Source organism: Geotrypetes seraphini, chromosome 1, assembly GCF_902459505.1.
Source record: "Geotrypetes seraphini chromosome 1, aGeoSer1.1, whole genome shotgun sequence".
NCBI lineage: Eukaryota > Metazoa > Chordata > Amphibia > Gymnophiona > Dermophiidae > Geotrypetes > Geotrypetes seraphini.
In genome coordinates this window covers 217,599,098-217,613,732 of record NC_047084.1, presented here as the reverse complement: position 1 = coordinate 217,613,732, position 14,635 = coordinate 217,599,098, and the positions used below count along the sequence as shown (strand labels likewise).

Sequence of the window (14,635 nt, the reverse complement as noted above, 5' to 3'; positions counted from 1 at the left end):
CTCTTACTATGCCTCTAGTTTCCATGCACAGATATATTTGTCTATTCTACTTTGTGATGAGCAGAAAATAATACAACATTAATTGTGTGACATGAAAAATTAGCAGAAAGAACAGTCCATTTTTAGGCAAAGATAAATGGTTTCCTTTTAAAAATAGCTACAAAGAAACCTTTCATCAAAGCTTTTTGAGGATTTTAAACTACGATTACATAGCAGCAGGGCTACATTTGACTTTCAGATTTTTCCATGGTGTCTTTGGATAGGTAAACTACCCAGTAGACCATGTTAAATGCACCAAAGGTAACAGGAAAGAGAATTCGAGCATATTTGTCAATCTTACTTGTGCCAGAGCTAGAAGACAAAGGAGCAGGGGCAGGAGTAGGGATAACCACAGGGAGCTTTAGAGTGGATCCCAAAGCATTTCCTGTGGTTTGAATTTGTTCCAGTCTGGATCCAAGTGTGTTTTGCATGGACTGGGAGCCAGTTGCCTTAGGCTCGGGGACATACCCGGTCAGAATTGGGGTAGAGGGAGGGGCTGGAGGAGCACATTTTGCAGATGCAAGTGTTTCTAGCGCTCTAGCGCGAGTGAATGGGTTTGGACTGGACAATGAAAGAGACGGGGATGCAATAGTTGAAGACACTTGACCAAATGTGGCATGTCTGGTAGAACTACTCTTCATGCTGCATTCCATGTCAGTCTTGCTGTCACTGTCAACTTCTGACTGGAGCATAATATTTGTTCTCTTTCTCACATTCGAAGTGGAATCAGTGTTCTGAAAATAGAAAAATATAGATAAATAAATGATGACACATTTACCACCCTCCGTTAAAGTCATGAAAGCACTTTCAGTGAATGATTATCAGGAGCCCTCATTTTTATGAAATTGCACTTTTCCCAATGTGTAATTGTAAAACTGTTAGCAGAGCTTCGAATTTATTGGGATGTATTCACTACCTTTTTCATGAAGAGATTCGCCCAAAGCAGCTTACTATACTTTGAATAGTAACCAAATACTCTTAGGTATATTCCCTACCTGTCCCAGCAGGCTCACAAGCTAATTGTGGTACCTGGGATAATGGAATGCTAAGTGACTTGCCCAAAGATACAGGGAGCAGGCTGGGACTGAACTTGCAACCTCAGGGTGCCGAGGCAGCAGGTCTAACAACTAGATACAGATATCTGAACTGAAGATAATGCGCCTCTTTTATCAAGCTGCCCTAGAGGTTTTTAGTGTGAGCTAGTGCGGTAAATTCTCCAACGCTCATAGAATTCTTATGAGCATCAGTGCACCTACTTCGCCGGCCCATACTAAAAACCTCTAGTGCAGCTTGATAAAAGGGGGAGGGTGATATCCCAATGCTGGGAAAAAAATCCAGAAACAAAAGGAAAGTGCTTGATATGCACAAGCACTTGCCTGGTCAATATTCAGCTAGTGAAACACTGACTGTCGTCATCTAGATGAATCCTAAATATTCAGTGCCAAACCATATCTGAGCACTGGCACCAAATATTTGGAGCTAAGTAGAATTGTATTTAAAGTGCTGGTGTTGATCTTTCGAGCGGTCCGTTATGGAATACCATGGTATTTATCTCAAGTTATGACATGGTATTGTCCATAGCGTTCATTGAGATCTGAGGGGGTGATGCATTTATCAATGAACAGATTACACCCGATTAAATATACAGATACCAGAGCAAGAGCTATTTCTGTTGCAGAAGTGAAACTATGGAACCACTTATCTGGACAGTTAAGGGATGGTGAACAATAGGCAGCAATTCAAAAAAAAAATATTTAAAGACCTTTTTATTTGTAGAAGCTTTTTTGAATGGATGAAGATATTTAGGATTATAGGACATTGGTTACAGAATTTATTTAATTTGTTTGCTATCATGTTTTCCCCAAACAGCTCAGAACGGGTTACAAGTTAAACATACATAATATACAGTTAACAGGTTGTGATTTGCACTGGATTTTCCATAATTTCAGGACACTTGACACATACTATGGGTCTAATACTAATGCATAATATACAGGTTACAGGTTACAATTTGCCATAGTTATCCTTACAGTGCAAGTTCTCCAGTACAAGTTTTATCCTAACTTGACACACATAGATGGTTTACAAGTTAAATTTGCCATAGTTACAGTGCACAATTATTTTAATAGAAGTTTTCCTAACATGATATATACTGGGATCTGGTACCAATATAAGTTTCTTTGTAGGCCATCGGTCATGGGCAGGGGAGTTATGTGAACAGGTATGTTTTTATTGCTTTCCTAAAGTTGAGGAGTTTTTCAAAGGATCTGATCTATGGGGGGCAGTTGATTCCAGTGGCTCAGTATGAAGTAGGAGTAGGAACGTCGTTTGGTGGTTTGCAGTTGAAGGGCACAATCAGGGGCCATTTTGAGGTGTATTTCATTCTGGGAGTGGAAGGTAAGAATTGTCGCTGCTGGGTCAAACCAGTGGTCCATCCTGCTAGGCAGTCCGCTCATGCGGCGGCCCCCAGGTCAATGACCAGTGCTCTAAATGAGTCCAGCCTCACCTGCATATGTCCCAGTTTAGCAGGAACTTGTCCAGCTTAGTCTTGAAACCCTGGAGGGTGTTTTCCCCTACAACAGACTCCGGAAGAGCATTCCAGCTCTCCACCACTCTCTGGGTGAAGAAGAACTTCCTTATGTTTGTACAGAATCTATCCCCTTTCAACTTTAGAGAGTGCCTCTCATTCTCCCTACCTTGGAGACTGTGAACAGTCTGTCTTTATCTACTAAGTCTATTCCCTTCATGTCTCCTCTCAGTCTCCTCTATTCAAGGGAGAAGAGGACCAGTTTCTCCAATCTCTCACTGTATGGCAACTGCTCCAGCCCCTTAACCATTTTAGTCGCTCTTCTCTGGACCTTTTCGAGTAGTACCATGGCCTTCTTCATGTATGGCGACCAGTGCTGGATGCAATACTCCAAGTGAGGTCGCACCATGGCCCGGTACAGCGACATGATAACCTTTTCCAATCTATTCGTGATCCCCTTCTTTATCATTCCTAGCATTCTGTTCGCCCTTTATGCCGCTGCAGTGCATTGTGCAGACGGCTTCATTGACTTGTCGATCAGAGCTCCCAAGTCTCTTTCCTGGGAGGTCTCTCCAAGTACCGCCCCGGACATCCTGTATTCGTGCGTGAGATTTTTGTTACCGACATACATCACTTTGCACTTATCCATGTTGAACCTCATTTGCCATGTCGATGCCCATTTCTTGAGCTTGATTATGTCACTTTGTAGATCTTCACAATCCCCCTGTGTCTTCACTATTCTAAATAACTTCATATCGTCCGCAAATTTAATCACCTCGCTCATCGTACCAATGTCCAGATTGTTTATAAAGATGTTGAAGAGAACGGGTCCAAGCACCGAGCCCTGCAGGACACCGCTGGTGACACTCTTCCAGTCCAAGTATTGTCCATTTGCCCCCACTCTCTGTTTCCTGTGCTCCAACCAGTTTTTAATCCATGTGAGTATTTCACCCTCGATTCCATGGCTTGCAATTTTACGAAGTAGTCATTCATGTGGAACCTTGTTGAACGCCTTCTGAAAATCCAGATATACAATGTTGACTGGGTCGCCTTTGTCTATCCATCGGTTTACTCCCTCAAAGAAGTGCAGTAAGTTCGTCAGGCAAGATTTGCCTTTGCTGAAACCGTACTGGCCGGTCCTCATTAAACCGTGTCCGTCAAGGTGATCAATGATGCAGTCCTTTATCAACGCTTCTACCATCTTTCCCGGTACCAAGATCAGACTCACCGGTTGTAGTTTCCAGGATCTCCCCTCAAACCTTTTTTGTAGATTGGCGTAAGATTTGCCACTTTCCAGTCGATAATGTGTGTACTGGCCATGCCATATATATTTGAGATGAGACATCTGGTTGTATTATCTCATACATGTTATTGATATTTTTTTAAAAAGATATCATTCATGATTTGTACAGGTGGTTTGTTTCATGTTCTAGTTAATATTTGTATACTTTGTATATTTATCATACAAAATTAATAAAAATATTTGAACTAAAATATAGGTTTTAAGTGGGCTATGTCTTTAAAATAAATATATAATCTACACTGCTCTGGCCACCTGAGCTTATGTGGGTCCCCAGAGCCCTCATACGACAGTTATGCAGCTGCTAGCACTATATATCGGGCCAGCACCTGCATCACTAAAAAAAAAAAAGGAAAAAGCCTCTCCCCTAAGCACCCTCCTGCGATTTGCTGCAAGTGGTAGCAGTAGCCATATTGAAGGAGCTACTGCTAGGGGCAGGAGCAAGTGGTGTTTGCTCCTGCCTTCATCACCCCTCACTGAACCACCAGTGACAGAAGATAGGCCTGGGGGTGGGTGGGGGTGGGGGGCTATGGAGCCCTTGGCTTTGGGGAGCATCCTAAGAGGAGTGATAAATGCATAGGATGGGGGGTATGATGTTGGAAGGAGAGGGGCTTCTTTGAGGGGTAGGAGGCAGCTAGAGGCAGAGGAAATTTTTTTAAAAAAGTGTTTGAAGTGTCCTAAATATGGCCTCTTTGGCCCACATAACCTCAGGATCTTCCCTAATGCTACCCCCTATACCACCCCTAACCAGTCCACATTTTTGGCAGTGGTCAGAGGTGATATTCAGAGGCACTTACCATTATTCGGCATCATTTTCTAGTTATTATGTGTTTATTTATTAAGGCCTGATACCCCACTAATTGCTGCAAAGATAATGGTGACTTATAATGTTAAAAACAAACAATAAAATGAATAGGAATACCATTAGTCCATAGGAAAAGTCAGACCATACACACAGAATAACCCATCACACATTGCTAAAACATAGTTTAAATAAACTAAGTACTAACTAGCTATGTTAATCTGGGCAGGAGGAAGACAGTCTAGGGGTGGAGTTGAGGAGGAGCGAGTAGGTTTATGGGTGCTAGTGATATTCAGTGTCATTGCCAAATGGACAGATAACACCACACTTGTGCTCAAGTCCTAGTCCAATGTTAGATTACATTACATTAGTGATTTCTATTCTGCCGTTACCTTGCGGTTCAAGGCGGATTACACAAGAGTTGTCAGGTTACAAGAATTGTAACATTACATAAGAATTGTAAGAATTACATAAGAATTGCATAAGAGTTGTCGAGAAGTTAAAGAGATACATGTTGGGTAATTAAAAATTTTTTAGATTAGATATGGGTGGAGTGTGTGGTAGGTGGAATTTGAGAAGGAACTGTTCGTGTTAGATAGGTTTTATGTATTTTTTGAAGAGTATGGTTTTGGTTTCTTTTTTGAAGGTTTTGTAGTTTGTGGTTGAAGACAACAGATTAGTGATTTTGTCTGTCTAGTTTAGCTGCTTTGGTGGCCAATTAGGTTGTCATATAATTTTCCTCTTTTAACATTTTTGGTTGGTGGGTGTGTGAATAGTGAGTGGGTTCTCCTGTGCCTGGTTGAGGTGGATTGGGTTAGTCAGTTGTTCCAGTAGGTTGGGCTTTCTCCATTAATAGCTTTGGTAGTAGGGCTAGAGGGTACAGTGTACTTGAGTGCCTAGGGGCTCTCGAAGAATTAATCCTGCCCTGTGTATGTGTGTGTGTGTATGGGGGGAAAGGAGCAATTTAAACCTTTAGAAAGCAGTGAACACAAGTTCTAAAAAATAATATCTGAATCAGGAAATATTAGTAGTACAGGTTTAGTTTGGCCACAAATGTGTTTTACTTATATTGTATATGCAAATGTTTGTTATAAGAGTGTTTTAGCTGGACCAGTTGTCAACATTATAACATTATCTTGGTGATTTAAAGAGAATGGCAAGATTAAAGGAACAGAACTGTCAATGAATAAGTTAACACTGCTGGTCAACCACTGCATTCAGCTCCACTGCTTGTTTAGGTTGGCTATTAGGCACATTGAGAGTTATCGGGTTCTCCTTTCAGTATTTCATGCCAGTGATATTTTGTCCCTGGTGGCAATGGCTGGAATTTTGGCATGCAGAGCAGCTAGTGTTGCAGAAAATAGAAGTTATGTTCCAGCCAAGGAAAAATGAACAATCGGTGGCAGTATGGGATGAAAAACAGGTCTCATTGGGCACCCACATGAATGGAATGGTGATCTAGCAGCTATCAACAACATTGTGCATAGCCAATGTAAAAGGGAATGATGGAGGGAGTTAGATTTCTTATGTCCTTGTGCTGAATTTGAACCACTGCCCATGAATTGTCGTTTGCCTGCCTGTCTGCTCAGAGAAACAATTTGAAAAGTAATCATAGAATTAAATCCAAGAGGATCATTATTGTGAAACTGATATGGATAGGTTTATTTATTTATTTTTATTTATTTATTCATTTATCATTATTTCAACAAAATAAACTTATTGAACAAACAAAAGCTTTTCCAAATTAAAATATTCAAAGATATGGATAGGTTTAAATAAAGATTGAAATAATTTTTGTTTGAGCATGCTTATGGCAAAAATGGAGAAGGGAAGGCTGTGACACCTGGCATCACCATGCTGTATGCCCCCCACTCTCTTCCCTGCCACCCCCACCCCTGTATACCTCTTGAAGTATTCACAAGCGCAAGCAGCATCTTACACCTGCTGCTCGCACTGGCCTCAGCTCCCTACTGACATCATGTCCTGGTCCCACAACCAGGAAGTGATGTCAGAAGGGAGCCAAGGCTGGTGCAAGTAGCAAGTAGAAGATGCTGCTCATGCCAGTGAACATTTTAAAAGGTGCATAGGGGCAGAGAGGAGGAGAGGCATCGGCACCTCCCGCAAAGATAGTGCCCAGGGCAGTCTGTCACCTCCCCCCCCCCCCCACTATGCCATTGACCACAAGATTAGCACAGGCAACATTTATCATTTAGTCAAATTCTTACTATAATACCATTTGCTACTTATGTTTAAAATTTTATATGGATAGTGTTCTTTTGTAGTAACCTGATACTCAAGTACCAACTATTGCAGTGTTCTCAACTCCTAATGTAACTGGTCTACCATAACAGCCAGCTTTTCAGTCAAACTGCAAATTAAAAAGCCTAATCATCAACCTGAGATGGAGAATAAGGTGTTAAATTGCTTTGCAGGTATTATCATCTTCAGATAAGTAGGGCAATTTTGCACTTCAGTAATAGCAGATCATAAATTTTAGTAGAAGCCAGATCAATGTGCAGCTACTGTGTTGTGATTTATAGAATCACTTGATCATAAGTATCAGCATCAGAGCTAATGTGACAAACCTGAAATACATCATCACAAAATAACAGCTGAAAACTCTCATCCACAGACAAAAAGCTCACTTCTGGATTGCAACGGCTTAACTAATATAGTCTATGAGTTAAAAAGAAAAGAAAGAATCACCTCTTCAAATGATAGAATTAGGACTGTAGTTCTGAAGTGAAAATAGATTCAGTTGTACCCCCCCCAAAAAAAAGAAAGATAATAAAAATACTAAGACAAAATTGCAAAATCAGCACAAGCAAACTAATCAGTGCAGAAAGAAACCTCTGACTAGAGGAATAGCCTACTGGTCAGAGCAATGGACTGAGAACCAGGGAAACCCTATTTAAACCTAGTTGTACCTTCCTGTGATGTTGGATAAGACAAATAACCCTCCATTACCTCAGATATAAGCTTAGGGGCCCTTTCGTTAAACCACATTTGGAAAAGGGCTTAGTGTGTTTTAACGTGGAACTGTCCCAAACCACTAAACCCTTTTCTAACACCGCAGAATTTAAGGCATTTTCCAACTTATTTTAGGCTGTGTGCTAACATTCGTACTGGTGTACCTTTACCTGAAAAAAAGGTAATGCAGGTGTACAATGGGCATTGTTTCACCCGGAAGTGGCCTTGGGTGTGCATGAGACACATGCGAGCCTACATTTAAGGACCTGGTCAGCGAGGTAGACACAATTCTCTTTAGGATACCAATGTATAACTGACACACGATCAGAAGGCACCTTTTAGGTATCTCCCGAGATCAGCAACCTATAGAGAATCAGGCCCTAAGTGCTCCTGCATTAACTCTGCATTATCCAGTTAGCATGCACTAATGTGAACATGCTAGCTGGATAACACTTTGATGTTGATTCCTTGTCCTTAACACATCCCCTCCTGAACAAATTCTAAAATAAATATATAGCACACGTTGACAGGCAAATAAGCCCCTTTCCCCATGTTAAGCGTGTGTTAGCACTTAATACAATTTAGTAAAAGAGCCCCTTAGATTGTGAGTCCTCCAGGAACAGAAAAATACCCACTGTATCTGAATGTAAGCCACTGGGATAGCTTTCAGGCTCACAAACAGTATATACAAAATAGAAATAAAATAACATGGGTAGCAGATGAAAGGGCCTGATTTTTCAAGTTCTTTCTCCTATGTTGTCTCTCTGGAAAGGCCTTGCTAAGTCAAATGCTAAATCCAAAATACACTGGGCTTAATATTCAGTCAGAGGTGATCAGCATTTTGCTTACTGTTGCTGGCAGTGGTGTATCTAGGGAGGTTGGGCGCCTGGATCAGTAGCACCTTGCATCGCAGTGCCATGCACCCTTCTTCTCTTCCCCACCCTAACCCTAACTAATGTTCACCGGCATGAGCAGCATCATATGCCTGCTGCTTGTGATGGCCTCGGCTCCCTTCTGATCTCATGTCCTGGTCCCGCGACCAGGGACTTACATGAGAAGAGAACTTAGGCCAGCATGAGCAGCAGTTGGAAGATGCTGGTCGCGCAGATGAATATTTTAAGAGGTGCACAGGAAGGGGTAGAGAGGAGGAGGGGCACCAGTGTCCCCATGAAGATGGTGCCTTGAGTGCTCTGCCCCTCCCCCCTTCCTACACCACTGGCTGCTGGCACTGAACACAGAAATTCAATGCCTAGTCATGTCCGGGCACCAGTACTGAATTTCTGGGTTTGTGGAGCCAGCAATATTCAGTACTTAACCAGCTATGGGGCACCACACAAAGGTAAGATGGACTATTATGTGTTTCATTTATTTGGTTACTCTGACCAGTTAAGTGCCTACTCTGTACCCGCAATGCCCCCTCAAATAGCTGGTTTACAGTTTGGTGCTCACCGGTTATTTTCAGTGGCATTAACTGCCGTGGATAATTAGCGATCAGCCCCGAACAGGCAATTTAACTGGCCAAGAGCAATTTTGGGCCAGTTAAATTGCTTTGAATATCGACCTAACTCAGTTCTGCTCAACATGAATGAGTGGGTTTCCATATTGTGCATACTTTTCATAGGTATCTTCAGATGCAAGGTGAGGGTGAGTTAGAAAATCAGTGCATGTAAATTTAATTTACAGATCTACCAGCTTTGTTCTACCCTGGAGGACCTGGATTTCAGCTTTCTACCTGAGAACCTAAATTGGATTTCAGGATGTGCAGGAAGGTCTTGTGATGGCTAAAGTTAAAGTTTACTGCTGCTGCTACTGGTTCAGGAAATCAGCAGTGGAAGAGTAAGGTGGGAGGTCCCAGAACTTGTGTGCTGGCTGTGCACCCCCTTAGAGTATGCACTCGTGGTAGACTCCCCCCCCCCCCCATATTTAGATCCGTAGATATCTTGTCCTTAATGACAATACCATCTTATGAAAATGCCCCTGAAGAACCAGCAGGAGTAAAAGGAGATGAAGGGATGTATCTTTTGCCTTCCCTTAAAGAAGCACCAGAAATGGACTGTTCAGCTGAAACTGAGACAGGTAACTTCCATCTGAACATGTTTGTCCATAGGGTATATTGGTTTAGGAGTGCTTGTACCTTTAATCTTCCCCTAATGCTTAACCATAAGCAAAAAAAGTATCTCAGATAATATAACAGCACAAAACTTCCGGCTCCTTCTGTGCTCCCAAGTGACTAAATATGCCCCTTGTGGCATGCCTCATAGGGCACGCCTCATGGGTTCATGTCCTGTGGCCACACACCCCAGGAACTTCCTACTTTTTGACTGGTGTTCTGGTGGTGGTGGATGACTTCAGATGTGGCCGCCAAAGCTCTAATCTCACTACCGGTGGAGGAGGTATGAAGGAAAGCAGCTCTTCCACCAAGCCTTGAACACTTCCTTGTTTTTAATTGGTCTCCTCGTGGCGGTGAATGACATTAGGCACTGACACCAAAGCTCCAATCTCACTCCCAGGGGGGTCTAAAGGAAGGCAGCTCTTTCATCCATCATTTTAAGTTAAAAGCTGAACCCAGCACTTAACCTGATGGAGCAAATTTCAGCAATGGCAGTTAGCAGTTTTTAAAATGCTGGCTGTGGGATCATGCCTTGCTAGGTCATAGATATAGCATGAGCAAGTAGTAAGTTTTTAAGTTTCTTACAAGAACACAAATTATGAACAAACACCAAAAGTTCAATAGCATTCATCTGGAAGGTTATCCAAAAGGTCCTATTTTTCATTAGAGCCTAGAGGTAAGAAGTAGGGAAAGGCTTAGGAAGTGATCTACGAAGGTTGGTAACTGAAAGTACCAATAACATATTTCAAAGCAGATGATTTGTGAAGCAGTGGCCTCACTGTGGAGAATGCTGACATTTCATATGGAAGCAAATGAGATATAATTAGCTTTATTGGAATATTGTATCTGTATCTTTTCCATGTTCAGTGCTTTACAAATATCAAAATGAACCCCCTCTGCATAGAATCTAGTGCAGAGATCCCCATGGCTGCCAATATGGTTAGGAAATGGAGCAAAAAGATAATGGCTTCATCTTGGAATCTGCATCATGCACAACAGGAACACCTACATAGATAATCTCCTTGAAGAAAGACTGGCTTTTCTGAACAATCAGTTTTCCTTGCCAGGAAGGAAGTTGAGAGCCTTGAATTAAAGAATGACACGGTCGCGGTTACCCGCGGCTAGCTGCGTTTAACCATGGGTAACCCGCCGAAACGGGGAAGAAAAAATAGTGACCTCTGCGGGACGGGGACAAGGCCATTCACCATCCCGTGGAGTGGTGAATTGATTTGTCTCCGCAGTGAGGCAATCAAGGATCGCGCGGTCCCCATCCGCCTGATTGCAGCGTTCCGCCATCTCCCTCCCTCCACCTTACCTTAGATATAGAGCACTGTTCCTCAACCGCCGGTTGAATTTCTGCCGGTCCGTGTGAAAAAAAAAAAAAAAAGCCTCTCCTTTTCCCCTGCTCTCTGTTGCTAAAGCCGACAGGAAGTCTTTCCGACGTTAATTCTGACGTCGGAGAGGACGTTCTGGGCCAGCCAATCGCTGCCTGGCTGGCCCAGAACGTCATCTCCGACTTCAGAATTGAGTCGGAAAGAAGACTTCCAGCTTTATCAGCTGCAGCAGGGCGGTAAGAGAAGGGGAAAAGGAGGGAGGCTTTTTTTTTTTTTGAGCGGCAGGGAGGCAGCAGGCTGGCTTTGGCTAGGTTAGGGAGAAAGATAGACAGGCAGGTAGGCTTCAGTGGTGGGGGTGGGGATGGGACAAAGTGTGGAAGGCAGTGAGAGGGACATAGGAAGGAGACACTAGGGGCACTAAAGATATGGGAAGGAGGCACTGGGAACACTAAAGACTTGGGAAGGAGACACTGGGGCACTAAAGACAGAAAGGGGCACTAAGGACATGGGAAGGAGGTACTGGGGCACTAAAAACATGGGAAGGAGGCACTGGGGGCATTAAAGACAGAAAGGGGCACTAAGGACATGGAAAGGAGGTACTGGGGCACTAAAGACATGGGAAGGAGGCACCGGGGGCACTAAGGACATAGGAAGGAAAGAGGGAGGGAATAGAAAGGGACAATTGGGCCTGAGTGCAGAAAGAAAGGATACACAGACAGAAGGAAACACAACCAGAAACTCATGAAATCAATCACCAGACAGCAAAGATAAGAAAAATGATTTTATTTTCAATTTAGTGATCAAAATGTGTCAGTTTTGAGAATTTATATCTGCTGTCTATATTTTGCACTATATTTGTCTATTTTTCTATAACTGAGGTGACTGAGCTTGCGGAGATGGGGCAGAAACAGGGTTTTAAAATTTTAGTCCGCCAGGCCATGGGTGTAAAAAGGTTGAAAAACACTGATGTAGAGTATGCTGGCTTTGTTTTTTGCCCAGCCACACGCGCAGCTGCTCGAGTTGATCAATCTTCTCCTCTCTTGCAACTTCCTGTTTCCGGTTGCATCAGAGGAGAATAATGAACAAATGAGCAGCCGCACATGCGGCTGGGCGAAAAAGAAAGCCGGCATACTTTACATCTAAGGTGAGATGGAGGGAGGGAGATGGCGGAACACAGCAATCGGTCAGGTGTCTGCTGTTTTTGTATCACTGCCTGCCTGTGCTCACGTTCCAGATCCTCCTGCATTTTTAGTGTGCACAATTGACCTGATTCGAGCTATAGGTGAACATGGGGGACACATCATTGCAAGGGAGGACAAGTCAATTGATTTATTTTATGTTCTGTTTTTACTACAGGGTAGAGGCACTGAAACAGTTTCTCAGTGCAGTAGTAGTAGTGGCAGGACTCTCTTCTGTCTTCATGGTGTTTCGCAGAACTGAGGCTTATATGGATGCTGCGGGGACGGTGACGGGGCGGTGAATGGGATGGCAGTGGCGGTGACGGGGCGGTGAAAGGGATGGCGGTGATGGTGACAGGGCAGTGAAGGGAACGGCGGTGATGGGGTGGTGCAGAGGATGGTGGGCCGGGGACGGTGCAGTGATGGGGACAGATTTTTTCCCCATGTCATTCTCTACCTTGAATCTGAGGGTGGGTGAGGGGGAGGGGCACCATCATTTGAGGATTCCCTATATTATTAAGCATCTGAAATTTTCAGGAAAATATGCTGGACTCATTAAATATTATTTTGTTTTGTATCTGTAATTTTTAATATCAATAGATCCATCAATGATGTGTGCCAGTAAGCAGGATTATAAATAAATGCAGACTCATAAAATGAATTGAGTTTAGCTCCAGGAGAAATGAACCAGAACCTGTTGTTATATTTCATGTCAAATGCCATGGAAGTTAGATGTCAATGTACTAAATTGTAGTGACATATTTACCATGTGTTAAAAGGTTTTACTGCACAATAAATACATCTCATTATATATTAACTAGCTTGTTTGAGACTGAATAGTTGCAGTGAGCAGCTGTGCTCTTATTGTAATGATGGCGATAACTTTAGAAGTATTTAGGGGGCACAAAAGGATCATCAAAACAGCAATTTATTAATTTATTTATTAAAGCTTAGATAATGCCTTAATGATCAAATATATTCATGGTAGTTTACATTTATGAAAGTTTTAATACAGCAAACAATTACCCCTCCCCCGTTTATATAGCCACAAAAGTGGTTTTTATCGCAGGCCGGCATACTGAATGCTTTGCACTGCTCCCGACACTCATAGAGTTCCTCTCTGCTTCACTGGTTCCAACAAATATTATGTTACCACTTGTGCATCTCTACAACCATTGCATTCCTTCTACTCAAGTTTCACAAAAAAGACGCTTCCTCAGGAAGGATATAACAGTTGTATCGGCTACAAGACTGCTCAAACATAGAGACGCCAGTATATCCCTCCTGAGGAAGCGTCCTTTTTTTTTTTTTTTTTTTTTGCGAAACTCGATTACAGGGAATGCAATAGTTATAAAGATGCACAAGTGATATCATAATATTTGTTGGACCCAGTGAAGCAGAGAGTTGCATATGAAGGAACACCCGCTCCAGTGTACAGCTAAGCCAATTGTTTTCAATTCCATTGCTATTATTAAGAACAGTAGGAGCGGTCAGGGACTGATAAGAAGCTATGATGGTCCCTTGTTCAACCTCTGCTTAATATCACTATTAGATCACTTAGGTTGTGGGTCGGAGCACTTATCACTATAATTTATGTATTTTTAATTGTTTATGTGTTGAAAGTGGCTATGAGATCAAATACTAAATAAATAAATTTAACATATAATATGGTACTGTGTTATACTCAATGGCAGCATGAGAAAACATGTTTTATTTCCCAGTGCAGGTAACATAATAGAAGCCTAATCTATAAATAATAAATAAATACCAGCAAGCCACTACGATGCACCCTACCCCTTAAATGACATATTCTTTCCAATTTGATCCCATCAAGATCTGAACCCTCATCTTACCAACCTTCCTCACAGGCCTGACTCCCCCTATCATCCCTCCCATTCTGATCCCTCCTGACAGAACACCATCCTCACCTCCTGATAGTAAAACCCTGCCCCCTCACAGTAAGAACCCATCCTTTCTAGACAGACCCCCCAGACCTTACCCTCCCATATCCTAAAACCTCCTAGAACCATCTTCAGTGGTAATTCAGTAGTCCCAGGCAGCAACAATCCCCTTCTGTTGTCATTCTTTGTGGTGTCTTTATCCAAAATTATACCTCTTTTCCACAGAAGTTGTCTTGTAATACTAATGCTAGAGATCATTCTACCATATAATGAGGAATGACCCCTAGTGGGAATATTGCATATGCCCAGCACCAATTTAGTTAGTCTACTATCTATTAAAGAACAGAGATATATATTTTTAAAGGATATCTCCTCCCCAATCCCTTTTGGAAAAACAATGCCCTCTTTGAACCCACCCCAATCCTTATTGTATTTTCTGAGAATAGCACATCACACCCACCCCTACAGCCTGAT

The 14,635-nt window shown here is 42.5% G+C and overlaps 1 protein-coding gene across 2 annotated transcripts in view; it reads right to left on the bottom strand.

Annotated features, from left to right (window-relative positions):
• Positions 1-221: 221 nt before the first annotated feature.
• Positions 222-14,635, bottom strand: part of GABRA4 (gamma-aminobutyric acid type A receptor subunit alpha4) — a 159,705-nt gene continuing 145,291 nt past the window's right edge. For both annotated transcript variants that reach the window (XM_033921157.1, XM_033920327.1), the window contains exon 9: positions 222-773. In XM_033921157.1, coding sequence (XP_033777048.1) covers positions 222-773 — 552 coding nt within the window. The remainder of the gene's footprint in view (positions 774-14,635) is intronic.